General features: G+C 39.6%; 1 protein-coding gene across 3 annotated transcripts in view; it reads right to left on the bottom strand.

Annotated features, from left to right (window-relative positions):
* LOC106883720 (uncharacterized) overlaps positions 1–19,254 on the bottom strand; it is a 165,335-nt gene that overhangs the window by 27,050 nt on the left and 119,031 nt on the right. The window contains exons 2-4 of one of the 3 annotated variants that reach the window (XM_089351046.1): positions 16,433–16,492; positions 8,781–8,829; positions 7,872–8,050 (exon numbers count right to left, since the gene is read on the bottom strand). In XM_089351046.1, coding sequence (XP_089207172.1) covers positions 7,872–7,968 — 97 coding nt within the window. In that variant the 5' untranslated portion in view covers positions 7,969–8,050; positions 8,781–8,829; positions 16,433–16,492. Of the gene's footprint in view, positions 1–7,866; positions 8,051–8,780; positions 8,909–16,432; positions 16,493–19,254 lie in introns of those variants that run through there. The other 2 variants (XM_089351047.1, XM_089351045.1) reach the window with 2 other exon arrangements.

Here is a 19,254-nt window from a genome sequence, read left to right as displayed (position 1 = left end):
TATATATATATATATATTATATATATATATATATATATATATATATATATATATATATATATATATATATATATATATATATATATATATATATATATATATATATATATATATATATATATATATATATATATATATATATATATATATATATATGTATATATATATATATATGTATATATATATATATATATATATATATATATATATATATATATATATATATATATATATGTATATATATATATATATATATGTATATATATATATATATATTATATATAATATATATATATATATATATATATATATATATATATATATATATATATATATATATATATATATATATATATATATATATATATATATATATATATATATATATATATATATATATATATATATATATATTTATATATATATATATATATATATATGTATATATATATATATATATATATATGTATATATATATATATATATATATATGTATATATATATATATATATATATATGTATATATATATATATATATATATATGTATATGTATATATATGTATATGTATATATATATATATATATATATATATATATATATATATATATATGTATATATATATGTATATATATATATATATATATATATATATATATATATATATATATATATATATGTATATATATATATATATATATATATATATATATATATATATATATATATATATATATATATTTATTATAGCCTCAGGCTCACCAAACCCTTGTGAGTGGATTTTGTACACAGAAACTGAAACAAGACTGTTATATATATGTATATATTTGTGTGTGTCTCTGTGTCCCCATGATTGTACCCTCACCATTGCTTGGCAACTGATGTTGCTGTGATTCCTTCCCCATAATTTAGTGGTTCAGCAAAAGGCACTGATAGAATAAGTTCTAGGCTTGCAAAAAATAAATCCTGAGGTTGACTCATTCGATTAAAGCCAGTGCTCCATCATGGCCGCAGTCACATAACTGAAACAAGTAAAACAATAAAAAACCATGCCATTTTAATCCCAACCAACGCCAGCTATCTCTGCTAGTGTGTGTATGTATATCATCATCATCATCGTATAACGTCCGCTTTCCATGCTAGCATGGGTTGGACGATTTGACTGAGGACTGGCGAACCAGATGGCTACACCAGGCTTCAATCTGATTTGGCAGAGTTTCTACAGCTGGATGCCCTTCCTAACGCCAACCACTCCGAGAGTGTAGTGGGTGCTTTTACATGCCACCGGCACAAAGGCCAGTCAGGCGGGTACTGGCAATGGCCACGCTCAAAATGGTGTATTTTATGTGCCACCTGCAGAGGAGCCAGTCCAGCAGCACTGGCAATGATCTCGCTCGAATGTCTTTACACGTGCCAGGAAGGCGACGCTGGCACAGGTGCCATAACGATTTCGCTTTTGCTTGTCCCAACAGGTCTTCGCAAACCGAGTTTCGTGTCCAATGAAGGAGATGATGTTAGCAAGGGTGCTAGTCGTCAAATTTAGTTTGATTTTGATTTCACTTGCATCAACAGGTCTTCGCAAGCGGAGTTCAGTGTCCAATGAAGGAAGGTACGCATAAGTGGGCTGGCTACACCCCTGGCAGAGGCCTTGGATTTAGGTCTCACTTGTTCTGCCTGGTCTTCTCACGCACAACATATTTCCAAAGGTTTTGGTCACAAGTCATCGCCTCAGTGAGGCCCAATGTTCGGAGGTCGTGCCTCCCCATCTCAGCCCAGGTCTTCCTGGGCCTACCTCTTCCACAGATTTCCTCAACCGCTAGGCTGTGGCACTTTTTCACACAGCTATCCTCATCCATTCTCGCCACATGACTGTACCAGCGCAATCGTCTCTCTTGCACACTACAACTGATGCTTCTTAGGTTCAACTTTTCTCTCAAAGTACTTACACTCTGTCTAGTATGCACACTAACATTACACATCCATCGGAGCATACTGGCTTCATTCCTTGTGAGCCTACGCATGTCCTCAGCAGTCACGGCCCATGTTTCACTGCCATGAAGCATGGCTGTTCATACACATGCGTCATACAGTCTGCCTTTTACTTTGAGTGAGAGGCCCCTTGACACTAGCAGAGGTAAGAGCTCTCTGAACTTTGCCCAGGCTATTCTTATTCTAGCAGCTACACTTTCAGTGCACCCACCCCCACTACTAACTTGGTCACCTAGATAGCGGAAGCTATCAACTAAATCTAGTTTTTCTTCCTGGAATGTGGCCAAAGTTCTTTTCTGCACATTTTCAGTGTTTATTGCTCCTGAACATCTGCCACATACAAAAACTAACTTCCTAGTTAACCTTCCTTTGATATTGCTGCACCTCTTATGTGTCCATAGCTTGCACTGGGTACATCTTATAGAGTTTCTACCTATGCCTTTTCTACAGATCGAGCAGGGCCATATATGTAAGTATATATAAGTGTGTGTGTGTGTGTGTGTGTTTACATTCTGTCACATATGTTTTTCCATGCTAGCATGGGTTAGAAGAATATATTATTGAGGTAAGTTTTACGACTGGATGTCCTTCCTGTCACTAAACCATACCTGCTTTTATTCCACAAGTCTTTCAAGAATGATTTCTTAAGGGAAATTACATCACCACTTGAAGTTCAACAATTTTCAGAGAAGTGCTTAAGTAAACCAACAAACACACACATATATAAAGAGCTTGTTTTCAGTTCCCATCAAGCAAATCCATTCACAAAGCTTCGGTTAACCCAGGGCTATAGTAGAAGATACTTGCCCAGGATGTTGCACAGCAAAGCTGAACCCAAAGTCACATGGTTGAGAAGTGATCCTTTTAGCCACACCTGTGCCTATGTAAATGAACACACACTTGTAAGACTCCAACATAGTCTGATTTTCTTATTGTATTTTTACAATTTAACAAATACTTTCATATTTTATAACTAGCTTCAGGTACATGTTTTTATAATGGCAGTAATAAACAGCTAATGTGTTTAACAATTGTCAACCATAGCGAAATGTCTGAATTTTTCTTTTAAATACCTTCTGATAAGCTCTAGTAGACTAAAACTAATAAAAGCTATTTTAGCCAATAAGCTTAGAGATCACAGCTTAGGTAATATACAAACATAGTTGACTTCAGTAATGTTTATTCATGGAAACATTTAAGCCAACTAGAGTCACTGATAGAAGATTCATCTATAATCAGATGTTGAGAAATATCTAATACTACAAACAGTAGTGAAATCCTACCTTAAATATTTTTGAATGAAATTTAATTCAAATCAAAATTACTGTCAATATTACTACAGCATTTGAATAAAATGAAATCAATATTAATATTATTATTCAAATTATTGCTCATTCAGAACAAATTTAAACTTATATTAATCTATACACAATTTTACAAACCCCAACCATGCATTCATCTTCTCTGCCCACTATTCTAAGAAGGGTTGTGGGTAGTCAAGTCTTCACACACCTCCTCCATAGAATCCTATCGAGTGCAACCATTAAACTTTCTGGTAGGATTCCTACCACAACCAACTGAAACTATGGATATTATCCAGCCAGTTTGTTCTTTGTCTACTTTGTCTCCTACCAATTGGCTCAGCTTGAAGAATCCATCTTGTGATTCTTTCCTTCAACATTCTAATCTCATGCCCATAGTAACAAAGCTGTGATCTCTCAATTTGGAGAAGTACTGGCTCAACCTGAAGAGACTCCCTAATCTCCAAGTTACACAACCATTTGAGTAACATTACTCCCAAGATCCTTTGGAAGAATCCCATTTCAGCCATTTGTTTTCATGATCTCGTTCTTTCAGTTATTACTTAACATTCATGATAATATGGAAAGGATAGGCATGAAAACCAAATTGCAGATTTTGAGGATCAAATGCTGGACCTGGCAGATTACTGTGCTAGTACCTGCAATTCTAGCATCCAAATCAGCCTCCTGCTTTCCATCACTCATGAATATAACCTAGAGATACTTAACTTTTCCACGTATCTCACTGATGTTCCACTAACATGCAGATTGCACTGGGAAGACTTTCTTGAGAGAGCCAATGTTTCAGTCTTCACAACACTAATTCTCATCCCTACTTTGCAGCATCCAGCAGCAAACCCATTCAGTGCATACTGGAGATCACCTTCAGATGCCAAGTAGCACCATGCTGTCAGCAAATATCAGCTGACTGATTCTACACCCACCAATTATGATACCACTTCCACACCAGCTGCGCATGTCAATCCAGTTCATAAAAATTATGTAAAGGAAAGGTGACAATACACACCCGTGTTAGTCCAAGACCCATACTGAACGGTTTCAACTTAACGCCATTTACCCAGACAAAGACATTAGGGCATTCTTCATATAGGGACTTCATGGCAATCAGAAGTTACCCATTAATCCCAAACTCCTTCAAAATTCTCCACAACATGTCATGCAATATGCAGTCAAATGCCTTTTCAAGGTCTCTTTTTACTCTTTTACTTGTTTCAGTCTTTTGACTGTGGCCATGCTGGAGCACCGCCTTTAGTCGAGCAAATCGACCCCAGGACTTATTCTTTGGAAGCCTAGTACTTATTCTATTGGTCTCTTTTGCCGAACCGCTAAGTTACGGGGACATAAACACACCAGCATCGGTTGTCAAGCGATGTTGGGGGGACAAACACAGACATACAAACACATACATATATATATATATATATATATATATATATACATATATACGACAGGCTTCTTTCAGTTTCCATCTACCAAATCCACTCACAAGGCTTTGGTCGGCCCGAGGCTATAGTAGAAGACACTTGCCCAAGATGCCACGCAGTGAGACTGAACCCGGGACCATGTGGTTGGTAAGCAAACTACTTACCACACAGCCACTCCTACGCCTATATAGGAAAAATTAGCTCCAAGAGGCCACCGCTTCTAGCTAGCTTTGTGACACACAAAGCCTGTGTCCTTTATAACCTTCGAACAGGGGAGATCAGCAGCTTCCCCTTGCTGGTTTGGCATCCAGGGTATTGCCCCTTGTCAATGCAGAGCAGCTGAGCCCCAGCAGTGTATTTCTCTTGGCAATATTCTCAGTGTTTTAAGGCAGCGAGCTAGCAGAAACATAAGCACGCCAGGTGAAACGCTTAGTGGCATTTCATCCATCTTTACGTTCTGAGTTCAAACTCCACCGAGGTCAACTTGGCCTTTCATCTTTTTGGGGTCGACAAATTAAGTACCAGTTGCATACTGGGGTCGATCTAATCAACTAGTCCCTATGCCAAAATTTTGGGCCTTGTGCCTAGAGTAGAAAAGAATATTCTCATAATTTTTCAAAGACTTGCTGTAAAGTGAATATTTTAACATCAGTTGTGCTCATCCAGGATAGAAGCCACACTGTACTTCAGCTAGCTTGGGCTCAACAATCTCCCTACATCTCTTTTCCAGATACCTCGCATAGATTTTATCAGGGAAACTCAACAAAGCAAATCCTCAACAATTAGAGCACTCTCTCATCTCCCTGATTAAAAATTGGAATTACCGCCCCAGACTCCCATTGCTTTGGTGTCTTTCCAGATGTTCAAGTCATCTGATATACGTGAATAAGCCAGAAAATAGCTTTAAGGCTTTTAACATCTCAGGCTAAATTTCATCTTCTCCAGCAGCTTTGCCACATTTACGTGCTTTAATTGTCTCTGTGACTTCAGGCTATGTGAAATTAGCCTTCACCTCTAGATGCACCTCGTGTCCACTAAAAGATTTTATCGTGACTAGATCTAAAGATCAGCAAAGTATTTTGTCTACTCACCAACGATACTCAGTTCTTAATGGCTGGTGTGAGAGTGCTTCTTGTTATGAAGTTAGTGGATGGCCTGCCAGAATACTTTATTGATCAATCTAAAGTCAGAGTTCAGCTTAACCCAAAGTCCTCTCATGCCTTGTTTGTTTTTACATTATCTACTGCAGCTTTTTGCACCTCAGTGTACTGCCTGCACAAAAGGAGAGATTTGTTCTCAAGTCAAACTTTACTAAGAGGGTATTTTAAAATTCCTAGTTAAATGAGTGTTCTTTGGCCACCTGGTACCACACCAAGCCACTGCAATCCACAGCATTGTACAACCATAGAGAAAACTGCCAAGCAAAACAATCTTTACTCTATTTTGATATGTTCAATTTGTTCAGGAAGGTCTCTGAATTTATTCCATTTATATATATATACAGTATTAACCTTGCAAGTTACTTGGCTATCCTGCCAATTGGTGCCACGTTAAAAGCATCTAGTCCACACTGTAATATGGTTGGCATTTGGAAGGGTGTCCAGCTGTAAAATTCATACCAAAACTAACCTTGCCTGTGCCAGTGCCATATAAAATGCACTGCATCCAGCCTGTGGAGTGATTGGTGTTAGGAAGGACATCCAGCTGTAAAATCCATGCTAAAACAGACACAGTAAGTAGCCTAGAGTAGTTTTTCTACCTGGCCAGCTCTTGTCAACCTTCCTACCCATGCATTAAACATTAAACGATGACGATGATGATGATGAGTTTCTACATATTTGTTTCTATTCCAAGGTTTCCTACTTTATCCTTTAAGTTGCACTGGGCTTACCAGTTATGTGAGTTCTTCCCGCTGTCAATAGTCTCAGGTTACAGACAACTAGGTGATGATCAGTTGATAACTCCACCCATCTCTTTACACAAATGTCCAATACAGAAACAAAGAGGTCAAAGACAATAAACAAAATCTATTAGTGACCTCTGTCCCAAAGTATTCCCTGTATCAGGTATACTTATGGATATCTCTGTGCTGGAAGAATGAGTTCATAATGGACAGCCCACTTCCAACACAGAAATCTACAGGGTCGCCATTCCTCCCAATCACTCCTTTCCATGTCCAGTGATGAGTACCAACATGTGCACTGAAGTTTCCTTGTAGGACAAATGACTTGGTCTTAACTAGATCAAAGCTACAGTGATTTCATCAAGGAAGGATTTGTATTTGGCCTTGCTGTTAGGCACGTATACTTGCAACAGCCATACAGCATTTTAACACCCATTCGTCTATATTAACAGGTCTACTGTACAACAGATTGCTACTTACTTCATTCTTATATCACCTTTACTGGGAGATACACCATATTGCTATCTAACCTCACTACTTCCTCCACATCTTCGCCCAAGGACACCTACATGGCACTTTTACATTCAGCATTCAATTTCTGCCCACACTAGCCAATGTCATTCTTATCTAGCCTCTCTAATTTCACTTGTGTTCAGCTTTGAATGAATCATACTGATCTATATTCTATCTAGCCTTTACAATGTTTTTATCTTATTACCTTGCATTATCATTCTCTTTTACATATGTTTCATGCAGCCATATTACATATAAAGAAAGAAACCATTTGTTACCAACAGGAGTAACAACTCCCAAAACCACCTTTCTTACCCTTGCGGTACTCTAGCTACTTTGGACAGAACTAATTAAATCACAAATGAAGTAGAAACTATCAACTAAATCTAATTTGGGTGTTATCAGATGGCCACTTTTACAACTAATTACTCCTGTGAATCTATGATATCTGCAGTCTTGGTTTTCAGATAGTCTGTCAATCCTTTGCCTTCACTGAAAACATTGTATTAAGTTTCGATCTAATCATTTCTTAGATATTATGTTTATTGCAGGTATTTCCAATAGAGCTATGCTTTGCCTAGATAGCTAAACTATTCTGCCCAAAGAAAAACAAAGCTGATTTACACCTAAGATACCTTATCCACTAGACCATTTCTACCAACAACAAACATAAATAGCTAAGAGCCTCCTACTATATAAGGTGGTGCAAAGGGTCACTTACCTTCCAAATCAACAACAGGAGAACACTCCATCTGTGCATCTACCTGGCTGTCTCCCTCAGCAAAGCCTTCATCATCACCACTGACTCCTAACTCCATTATTCAAGCATTAAAAGATGGAGAAATAGAGCTGCTACTGTCTGATATATCTTTCACAGCATGTGGGAATGGTTTAACAAATCTGGAACAAAAGAAAACATTATCATCATAATCATCAGCAGAAGAAACATATATGTATTCTAGCTTATGTTGCGGCAGCAAGAATATGGTGTGATGAAACTATTTGGTCAATTCTTTCTGAAACACTGTTTCACTACCTTTACATCATTTTTATGGTTTAACTAAAGGCAGAAGAACTGCAATCATGACCTTACAAGGAGGGGTAAGTTATTTTCACATCTGGCTCAAATGCTTGCAAAAGAGTAGTTTCTGTAAAAGAAACCCAATATCTAGATGGTGGTGGTAAATCGAGTGATGCATTAAGTCTTCCAACCAAGAATAGAAACTATACTTCCCATGGGCTTCCAAATAATTTATGTCTATCAAATTTCACTCCTAAGGCTATGGTAAGACATTTTGACAATATGCTGCTCAGCTGAACTAAAAGCAGCATCACACAGTTGTCAAACAAATTTCTTAACCACACCACTATGCCTACATCCAGGTTTCTGTACAGTTAAGTACATAAGAGATAAATCTTTAGAAGGCCGGTATACACGAGGGATATTTTTTTTTTAAGTATGCTTCCATACTGTGTCAAATACTACATCCATTATTTTGTCACAACCTTAGAGGATGCTTGCAACAGGGGAAGTACTGTGAAAGAACCCAAGGACCAGGTGGTGATGCTAAGCCAGGAGATTAAGCCTAACACCCAAGAACTCAGAAATGTAAAGAACCAGAACAAATACCTCAAAGTATTTCAATACGTCAAGGATTCTGCCAAGCCATAGCTCTTGACTGCAACTCCCAAAAGGATGAAAGAGAAAGTTAACCTCAGTGAGATTTGAACTCCAAGCACAGAGAGCCAAAAAGAATACTGCAAGTAAATTGTAATATGCACAAACAATTCTTTAAAAATTACTGCTGTGGTATCAGAATGGAATAAATATGACTGAAGAGTTGTTAGTTATTAGAGGTGTGAGGAGAATGATAGAGGAAACAGATATAGCTAAAGGAATATAAAAGGAAAATACTTCATCATCATCATCGTTTAACGTCCGCTTTCCATGCTAGCATGGGTTGGACGATTTGACTGAGGACTGGTGAAACCAGATGGCTACACCAGGTTCCAATCTGATTTGGCAGAGTTTCTATAGCTGGACGCCCTTCCTAACGCCAACCACTCAGAGAGTGTAGTGGGTGCTTTTACGTGTCACCCGCACGAAGGCCAGTCAGGCGGTACTGGCAACGGCCACGCTCAAAATGGTGTATTTTATGTGCCATCCGCACAAGAGGCGGTCCAGGGGCACTGGCAACGATCTCGCTCGGAAATCCTACGAAGGCCAGTCAGGCGGTACTGGCAACGGCCACGCTCAAAATGGTGCATTTTATGTGCCACCCGCACAAGAGCCGATCCAGGGGCACTGGCAACGATCTCTACGAAGGCCAGTCAGGCGGTACTGGCAACGGCCACGCTCAAAATGGTGTATTTTTTGTGCCACCAGCACAAGAGCCAGTCCAGGGGTACTGGCAACGATCTCACTCGAAGGTCCTTACACATGCTGCGGGCACAAGTGCCATAAAGGCGACGCTGGGCACAGGTGCCATCATGATTTTGATTTCGCTTGCCCCAATAAGTTTTCGCAAGCTGATTTTCATGTCCAATGAGGGAGACGACGTTGGCATGGGTGCCAGTCGTCAAATTTCACTCGATTTTGATTTCACTTGCCTCAACAGGTCTTCGCAAGTGGAGTTTAGTGTCCAATGAAGGAAGGTATGCATAAGTGGACTGGCTGATGCCATAGATTTAGGTCTCACTTGGCTTGCCGGGTCTTCTCATGCACAGCATATTTCCAAAGGTCTCGGTCAGAAGTCATCGCCTCGGTGATGCCCAATGTTCGATGGTCGTGCCTCACCACCTCATCCCAGGTCTTCCTGGGTCTACCTCTTCCACAGGTTCCCTTAACTGCTAAGGTGTGGCACTTTTTCACACAGCTATCCTCATCCATTCTCGCTACATGACCATACCAGCGCAATCGTCTCTCTTGCACCCCACAACTGATGCTTCTTAAGTTCAACTTTTCTCTCAAGGTAATGATACTGTCTAGTATGCACACTGACATTACACATCCATCAGAACATACTGGCTTCATTCCTTGCGAGCCTACGCATGTCCTCAGCAGTCATGGCCCATGTTTCACTGCCATGAAGCATGGCTGTTCATACACATGCGTCATACAATCTGCCTTTTACTCTGAGAGAGAGACCCTTTGTCGCTAGCAGAGGTAAGAGCTCTCTGAACTTTGCCCAGGCTATTCTAATTCTAGCAGCTACGCTTTCAGCGCACCCACCCCCACTGCTAATTTGGTCACCAAGATAGGGGAAGCTATCAACCACTTCTAGTTTTTCTTCCTGGAATGTGGCAGAAGTTGTTTTCTGCACATTCACAGTGTTTATAGCTCCTGAATATCTGCTACAAACGAAAACTAACTTCCTAGTTAACCTTCCTTTGATATTGCTGCTCCTCTTATGTGTCCATAGCTTGCACTGGGTGCATCTCATAGAGTTACTACCCACCCCTTTTCTACAGATCAAGCAGGGCCATCTACCCGAAGGGGTTTGTGTTTTGTCTGCCTTCCTACTTATTAGGACTCTGGTTTTAGCTAGGTTGACTCTAAGGCCCTTCGATTCTAGTCCTTGCTTCCACACCTGAAACTTCTCCTCTAGTTCTGATAGTGACTCACCTTACTGACAGCGTCTCTGTACATGGCTCGCACAGCTCTCACTAACCATTCTTCTATCCCTAGTTTCCTCATTGACCATCAGATGAGAGATCGGGGGACCCTGTCAAAGGCTTTCTCCATATCAACGAAAGCCAGGTACAGAGGTTTACCCTTGGCTAGGTATTTCTACTGAAGCTGTCTTACCAGAAATATAGCATCAGTGGTGCTTTTCCCAGGCACAAACCCAAACTGCATCTCATCTAAACTGACTCGCTCCCTAAGCAGTTGAGCTATGACCCTCTCCATGACTTTCATTACCTGATCTAAAAGCTTGATACCTCTGTAATTATTTGTATCTAAAGCGTCGCCTTTACCTTTGTAGCAGTTGACTATGGTGCTGCTACACCAGTCATTGGGTATGACTCCTTTGTGTATCACCTGGTTCGTAATACGGGTGACTAGGCTATAGCCGACACTGCCAGATATTTTGAGCATCTCTGCAGTGATTCCTGATGAGCCGGGGGCTTTCCCTGTCTTCATACTCTTAATTGCTTTATCTACCATGGTACAGTCAACTCGGATAGCTGGTCCCTCTGTTGGCTCGACATACGGCAGACTCTCTTTCTCCCATTCATTTTCTTTATTAAGCAATCTATCGTAGTGGCATCTCCAGACCTCTTTTGCATCCTCATTTCGTGCAAGCGTACCATCATCCATGCGAACACATTTCTCTCCTACGACATCACTATTCTCTCTCTCCTACACTGTCTTGCAACACGAAATACCTCAAGTCTTTGGTCCTCACAGCGCAGAACATCAGCAAATCTTTTCTTATCTGCTTCCCCTCTGGCTAAATAAACCTGTCGCCTAGCTTCCCTTCTGGCAGATTGGTACAATTCCCTACTACCACCGTTCTTTCAGTCCTTCCAAGCCTGTTTCTTTCGTCTAATAACCCTGTCTACCTCCTTGTTCCACCACCCCTCAGCTGGTTGTCCCGTAGAAACGTCCAGTTGTCCTCTACATTGTGTGAAGCTACATCCCCCTCTATTTCGTCGAAGGCTTCGAGTAATAAGTCTCTAAATCTCTGTCCATTCGCAGGATCTTTGAGCTTCCATACCCTTCTCCTCCAAACTGGTCGTCTTCTGGGTAGCCACTTAGCCCTGATCCTGAAGTCACTAACTACTAGTCTGTGTTGTGGGGTACATTCTTCGCCTGAGAATGTTTTGGCATTTATAAGCAGCCATCTTTCCCTTTTCCTGGCGAGGATGTAGTCAATTTGGCTAGTGTGTCTGCCAGAACAGTAGGTGACTAGGTGACTGGCAGGTTTCCTGAAGTTAGTATTGCAGACCATAAGGTCATTTGCATCACAGAACTCCAGCAGCCTGGTTCCCTCCTCATTGCGGGAACCAAAACCATAGCCTCCATGTACGCCATAGAAGCCCTCTGAATGTTGTCCAACATGACCATTGAAGTCACCAGCCACAAAGAGAAGGTCCCTGTCATTCGTCGATGAGGTAGTCTGCAGGAGGGAGTCATAAAATTGGTCTTTCTGTCCGTCGGGTAGCCCGGGCTGAGGGGCATAGGCCGAGATAATGGTTGCTAACCCATGGTGTAGGACTAATCTAATCTTAAGTATTCTATCGCATACTCTAACTACCTCGATTACCTTATCCACCCATTTTTCTGCAAGAAGTATATCCACGCCCCCGACCCCATCTGTGTTTCCTGCCCAGAAAATCTTGTACCTGTGTTCTTTCCCTGTGAGGAACCTAGCGGAACCTCCTCTCCACCTTACTTCTTGGAGGCAGCAGATATCGACACGTCTCCGTTCAAGCATCTCAACAATCTCACCAGACCTACCTTTCAGTGTGCCGACGTTAAGAGTGCCAACCCTGAGGGTGTGGGAGGTATGGACCCGTGAGACCCTGGGGCAGGGAACGGCAGAGTCATGTACCTGAAAAGAAAGCTCGCATTTTGCAGAAAACATAACAATCAGTAGCATTCATTTCAGCCAGCATCTACTATACTATTGTATTTTGCACCATATGCTCTCTACCTTACATAGGGGATAAACCTTAAGTGGGGGTGGGAAATCTTTAGAAGTGTTCATGGGGACAGTCACGGTACTGGTGAGGAAGATAGGAACCTCCGGTACTGGTGTAGAAGATAGGAACCTCCGGTACTGGTGTAGAAGATAGGAACCTCCAGTACTGGTGTAGAAGATAGAAACTTCCGGTACTGGTGTAGAAGATAGGAACTTCCGGTACTGGTGTAGAAGATAGGAACTTCCAGTACTGGTGTAGAAGATAGGAACTTCCGGTACTGGTGTAGAAGATAGGAACTTCCGGTACTGGTGTAGAAGATAGGAACTTCCGGTACTGGTGGAGGGGGTGGGAGGGCCGGTACTGGTGGAGGGGTGGGAGGGCCGGTATTGGTGGAGGGGGTGGGAGGGCCGGTATTGGTGGAGGGGGTGGGAGGGCCGGTACTGGTGGAGGGGGTGGGAGGGCCGGTACTGGTGGAGGGGGTGGGAGGGCCGGTACTGGTGGAGGTGGTGGGAGGGCCGGTACTGGTGGAGGGGGTGGGAGGGCCGGTACTGGTGGAGGGGGTGGGAGGGCGGGTGCACCAAACCCGCGCGGAGCAAGGAGTTAAATCGAAGGGGGAGGAGAAGAAGAGATATAAAGAGGGAGTGGGATCGAGATAGACATAGTGAAATAGATATCGAGAGAGACAGATTAAAACAGAGAGGGAGTGAAATCGAAAGAGACAGATTAAAAGAGAGAGGGTTACTCCAAAGCACGAGGTATTTTAGGGATTTCTATCGCTTGGACACAGTAAATATAGAATGGTAAAAATTCGGCCAGCTAACCCTAAGACAAACTTATAGCGTTAAGTGACTGTGTGAGGAAATACAATTGAAAACATGAAATAAGCACTGTGTAAGGTATGTAAAGATCAAGGCATAAATAAATAGAAAATAAAAGCATGGCTAGAAGACAGAGAAAGACTTATCTGATCATCCTTTTATGGTTGTATTAATTCGGCAAAGATTTTAGGAACGAGTGAAGGAATCGATCGCGCGTGCTAGTTATATAGCCAAAACCAGCCAAAACCCGCGCAGAGCAAGGAGTTAATCGAAGGGGGAGGAGAAGAGATATAGAGAGGGAGTGGGGTCGAGATAGACATAGTGAAATAGATATCGAGAGAGACAGATTAAAACAGAGAGGGAGTGAAATCGAAAGAGACAGATTAAAAGAGAGAGGGTTATTCAAAAGCACAAGGTATTTTAGGGATTTCTATCGCTTGGACACAGTAAATATAGAATGAGCCAGAGTAACTGAAAATTTGTGAAACTGATATCCATAGGTGAGAAATGGATAACAGTGAGAGCAGAAAAAACCCACATACACAGAGAATAAGTTTCAGGGTGAAGTTTGAGTATTCTATACTTAAACTAAATTACATATCCTAAACCACAGATATAGGCTATAGAGATGAGAGGTAGGTATTTTTGAGGGGAACAGACTGTGGTTTCATATTAGTAGAAGCTAATGTGTAAAGTCTAGACTGGATATTAAAGAGAATTGTCCACCAGATTTAGTGTTAATTTTTGACTGAGAAATTTAAGCTTTAAACGATGGACATCATTAATTGATATTTCAAAAATTTTTCATCAATATGGTCATCATCAATTTATGCCCAAGTGACTACTTCATCGAATGTGGCCATTACTGAGAGGAGAAATCAAGTTACAAATGGAAGATTTGTACAGTGATGATTTTTTTCTGACTTTCCTTCTTCAGATGAGGTAGATGATGATGATGATCTAGATAGCACTGAAGAAAGTAATGCTTCAAGCTCTGGATGGAAAAAATGCACTGATTTTCCTCTATTTGTACATTCATTTGAAACAACGTGAGAATCTCAAATGAATTCATATTCATGTTGGATATGCAAAAGAAAGTGAATATTTTACGGCACTTTTGGTAATGAGATTGTAACTTTTCATAGTTTTTGCACTTATTTAAAGGGAAAATGAATATAATTACTCTTAAGAAATGAAGATTTTTTTGGTTTTTTGCTTGTTTGGCACACACATTCATGCAACCCTTTCCCACTGTTTAAAAGTTAAAGAACTCTAAAGACTGTCAGCACATCATAAGATTGCAATAACCTAAAATTAATGAAATTTTCAAGCATTCAGGCCATGGCAGGAAATTATTGCAATCTCATGATGTGCTGACATCGTGGACTTGTTATAATTCTTTCATTTTTTTTTTCAATGCTAAAAGGCAGCAGACTCTCCCCAAATGTTTTTCATTAGGTACATTCAGGAATTTGTCTTGCTTTCATTGAAAATTATTGCTTGCCTACTCATTTGTGCATGAAAAGAGCCATGCAACCTACACCATACCCAAGGGCCTCACTTCCCAGAAGTACCAACTGATACATCTACACACCATATATGTGTTTTGTGCTGTGAAAAACACCTGAAATACAAAAGGAATAATCCTGGAATAGTTTATAAAGACATCCCAGACAAGGTGGTGAAGACAACAATGTAGTGCAGCCTCTGCAAAAAGTATTTATGTATATGTATCAAACAAGGGTCTGACTAGCATATTAAGGAAGTAATTGAGTGGTAAGCTTATTTACTGTTATTCTCCAGAATTTGGTGTTGGGTGGGGGGGGGGGAGATTCTGTCCATTAGTTTGGCAGCAATCGTTACTCTTGAACTGTGTATGCAACTATTTATTTGTTTGCTCAGGAACCCAAGTAGAGGGTAAAGTTAGACACAGGGGCCAAAGTCTGAGAGGATTAAATGTCTCAGTCAAAAAATAATACTAAACCTGCCAGACAAATCTCATTAATATCCATGGAATGCCAGTCTAGACTCTACATATTAGCTCCTACAAATTTGTAAACCATACAGCATATGTTTACTACATGGTAGTATTAAACCAGGTGGTGTTATGTATATACCAACTATATAAGATGTCACACAATACGAAAAACTGGAGACATGTCTTTCTGCAAATCATTCAAAATCATGCTAGTATATAAAGGATAAGGCTAATCCTATAATCATGCTGATGATGATGACAGAGAAGAGAGAGGGAGGAACTCTACAAAAAAATTAATCAAGTAGATGATGTAATTGACAAATATGTCGAATTTTATGTATTATTTTTGTGTTGTTATTGTTGTAATCACAGTTAATATTAATAGAGTTGATAGGTTCCAGTAAAGCAGTGTTTCTTACATGGAACCATATTCCAACTGGAATGTAAATTACACTGCCAAATTTGCTCAAGGCACAACTTTCATGGCCAAGTTCTCCCCAGAAGCTTCCAGCTTCAGGTCAATTTGAGTTGAAGTTATTCTGCCATCTCAACTCAAATTACAGCACTGAACTTCTATACAGGCAACCAGAACAACATCAAGTTGACATATGCAACAGAAGTTTCCATATGAGTACTCAACAAATTCATCTTACACTAGCTGAAAGGAAATCGAGAATAAATCAAGTGTATTTTTTAGCACTCTAGCATCTTAACTGGCAATCAACCTCATGTTTTGTTGCCAAAATATACAAATTTACATTATGTAAATGCTATGTAAGTAAATTCAAAAATAGTTTTGAGTAACAAGATTTTACCCTGTATAAACTAGATACTTACACTCATGGCAAACTGGAATCCTTTCGTCTGAAATTTCCATCAAATTGGTAAAAATGAATTCTGTAAAGTATATAACACAATCTAAAATAATAGAATACAAACAAGAATGTTGGCATAACTTTTAATGTTCCTGACCAACTAACAAGTTTCATTCTTATTTTACAGTTGAATGGTTAGTATTTGGCAACAATAACTTACTGCCAAATACAAATGTAAAAAGTAAATATATTATATGTAAAGTTCTGTCTGATTACAAGTTTGAACCCATTAAAACACGTTTTTTATAACAGCTATAAATATTGGTGGCATTCAATAATGAAGTGTTTCTGTAGAGGAACAATCATATTTTAGTATATTATAATTTTCTATATGAAGAACCCATCATGGAAGTAACCAAAGAACATATTTATCACATTATGCTTTGAGTTTTATGAACGATGCAATGCAACCAGAGCAGCCAAGAATGTTCAAAAGGCTTATGGTCAATTTAACAGATAGGCTAAGATGAAGATATCCTTATGAAGTGGATGATGAAATGCTGGAGGCAACACTTGCAAGGAATCCTGCTGTGATGGTGAGAGAGCTTTCCCTTTCATTACTGTATTTTGAGATGCTCTGTGTTTCTTTCAATTACTTTAAATATAACAAAGAATTTAGTAAAATAACTTAGTTATCATTCAGCTAGTGTTAGGAACATAAACTGTGACTAAGGTTTGGTGGAAGATTTCAATTCAATACTTATGAAAACAAGACATTTGTACTCAAAACCAGAGCCGGTTTCAGCCAGGTTGGTAACGAATGTTAGCATTGTGACCATTCATAATCATTTGAAAAAGCTAGCGTATGTTTCTAAGTGTGCAAAATTAGTTCTTCACGCTCTTCAACAGCCAATCATCAACAAAAGCTGTGAATCATTCCATACACAGAACCATCAAGTACCATTTTTTAACTGAATTGTGACTGGAGATGAAAAATGAATTTTTTTTACGGCAATATCAAGCACTGCAGACAATAGTTAAGCCCAAATTAAAAAACTGTGCCACATTCAGAAGTGGAAATTCACACAAAGAAAACTTTATTGAATGTTTGGTGGGAGATGGAAAGAGCTTTTCAGGACAAGTCAAACAATCTCTTCTGAAGTCTATTGTCAGTAACTTCACTGTTGGAAGATTGCTTTGAATAGAAAAATGCCCAGTCTTGATAAACTGCAGTGTGGTTCTCTTTCATCAAGATAATGCTCAGTTTAATTCCAATCAAGTCACTAAAAACGTTCTGGATAGGAAAAATGCTACACCAATCTATATTATCCAGACCTTGTTCCATAAGATTTCCATTTATTTAGATCTCTGCAAAACCATTTTGATGGGAAAATATGGCCAGCTGGGAAGGCATGGAAAATTAATTAAATATATATTTCAATTCAAAAGAAGGAATATAGATGGTTGGATTTGCAGTATTAAATGCTATGCATCTCCTTTTCAATTATACTAAAAATCAGAACTGATAACAATTTTAGAAAACAATACCAGGATTACTGTTGCTAATTAATATTTCAAATTACTTTTTAATGTTTAACAATTGAATTTATTCATAATACAAATGTACAAATATTCACAAATTTTCTCATCTCTTAAAACAGGAAATCACAGTAAAAAAAAAAGAAATAAACAATGCTGCAAAGTGGTGTTGGTGATAGTATTATACGAGTTGGTACTGTAAAGTGGTGGCAGCATAATTGGGTTGTGATGGTGATGCAGTCATCTGGTGGAAGGTTGTCAGTAAATGCATGTGGTGTTGTTTTCAATTTTTATATGCAACCCTCTATAAAATTAACTTGAGCAAAATTGGCCCTGAGTCTCCCCAAGAACATTGTCACACTTACCTGCCACTAACCCTTTATAGAATGCCAAAGTGGAACTTCAACCAACTGCATTGCCCAACTGACAGAGGACTGTGAGGACCTAACAACACTAAGTGCCAGGAATGCTGCCTCAATCTATGTTTGATCCAGGACTGCAGCTCAGTCAAAGAGACAAGCTGTGAAAGATCCTGTCCAACAAACAGTGCCCACACCTGCTCACCATCAACGAAGTGCTGCAGATGTCGTAGCCTCAGCACATGTCTGCTCATCAGCAACCATGATATGTCTAGCCTTTCATTCATTGAGTGATGACAGCAAATGGAGCACCTGACCAGTTGAACTCATCCCTTTCACAGGAAGTGGAAGAGTGTGCACTCCAGTTTGGTCAGACATAAACTGGAGCACAGCATGACAGTCAGATGGTAATAATGGGGGCAAATTAAGCATTCGCCACCTCTACTGATCTTTCAGGAATAGCTTTCTCTCAGCCTATTTCAAGGCAAGATTGGCTACCCTACTCATCACTCCTCCCAGTTCTTCTCCACCTGGAGATCTGGACCAAACCAGACTATGAGCAACTTAACCAGTCCCTCCATCCAGCATCCCATAACATTATTGGATGGCATGGACCTGCCTCTCCAGGTGCCTAGCTGCAGGCCCACTGACTTTTCTTGATTAATTTTTGCTCTTGTCACTGTCATGTATTCTTTTAAGGCAGTGCCAACCTGGTGTTTGACACTATGATGGTAACATCTGCGTAATGGTTTCAAATTTTGGCACGAGACCAGAAAGTTCAAGAGAAGAATTAAATCAATACTGGTACTTGTTTTATTGACCTCAAATGGACGAATGGCAAAGTCAACCTTGGCAGAATTTGAACTCAGAACTAATGTGGCGAAATGTCACTATTTGCCTGACGTGCTCACGATTTTGCCAGCTCGCCACCTTAATAATAATAACA

Source organism: Octopus bimaculoides, chromosome 4 (genome assembly GCF_046866305.1).
Source record: "Octopus bimaculoides isolate indiv1 chromosome 4, ASM4686630v1, whole genome shotgun sequence".
Classification (NCBI taxonomy): Eukaryota; Metazoa; Mollusca; class Cephalopoda; order Octopoda; family Octopodidae; genus Octopus; species Octopus bimaculoides.
Note: the sequence above shows the minus strand (reverse complement) of the source record. Positions and strands in the feature narration are given on the sequence as shown.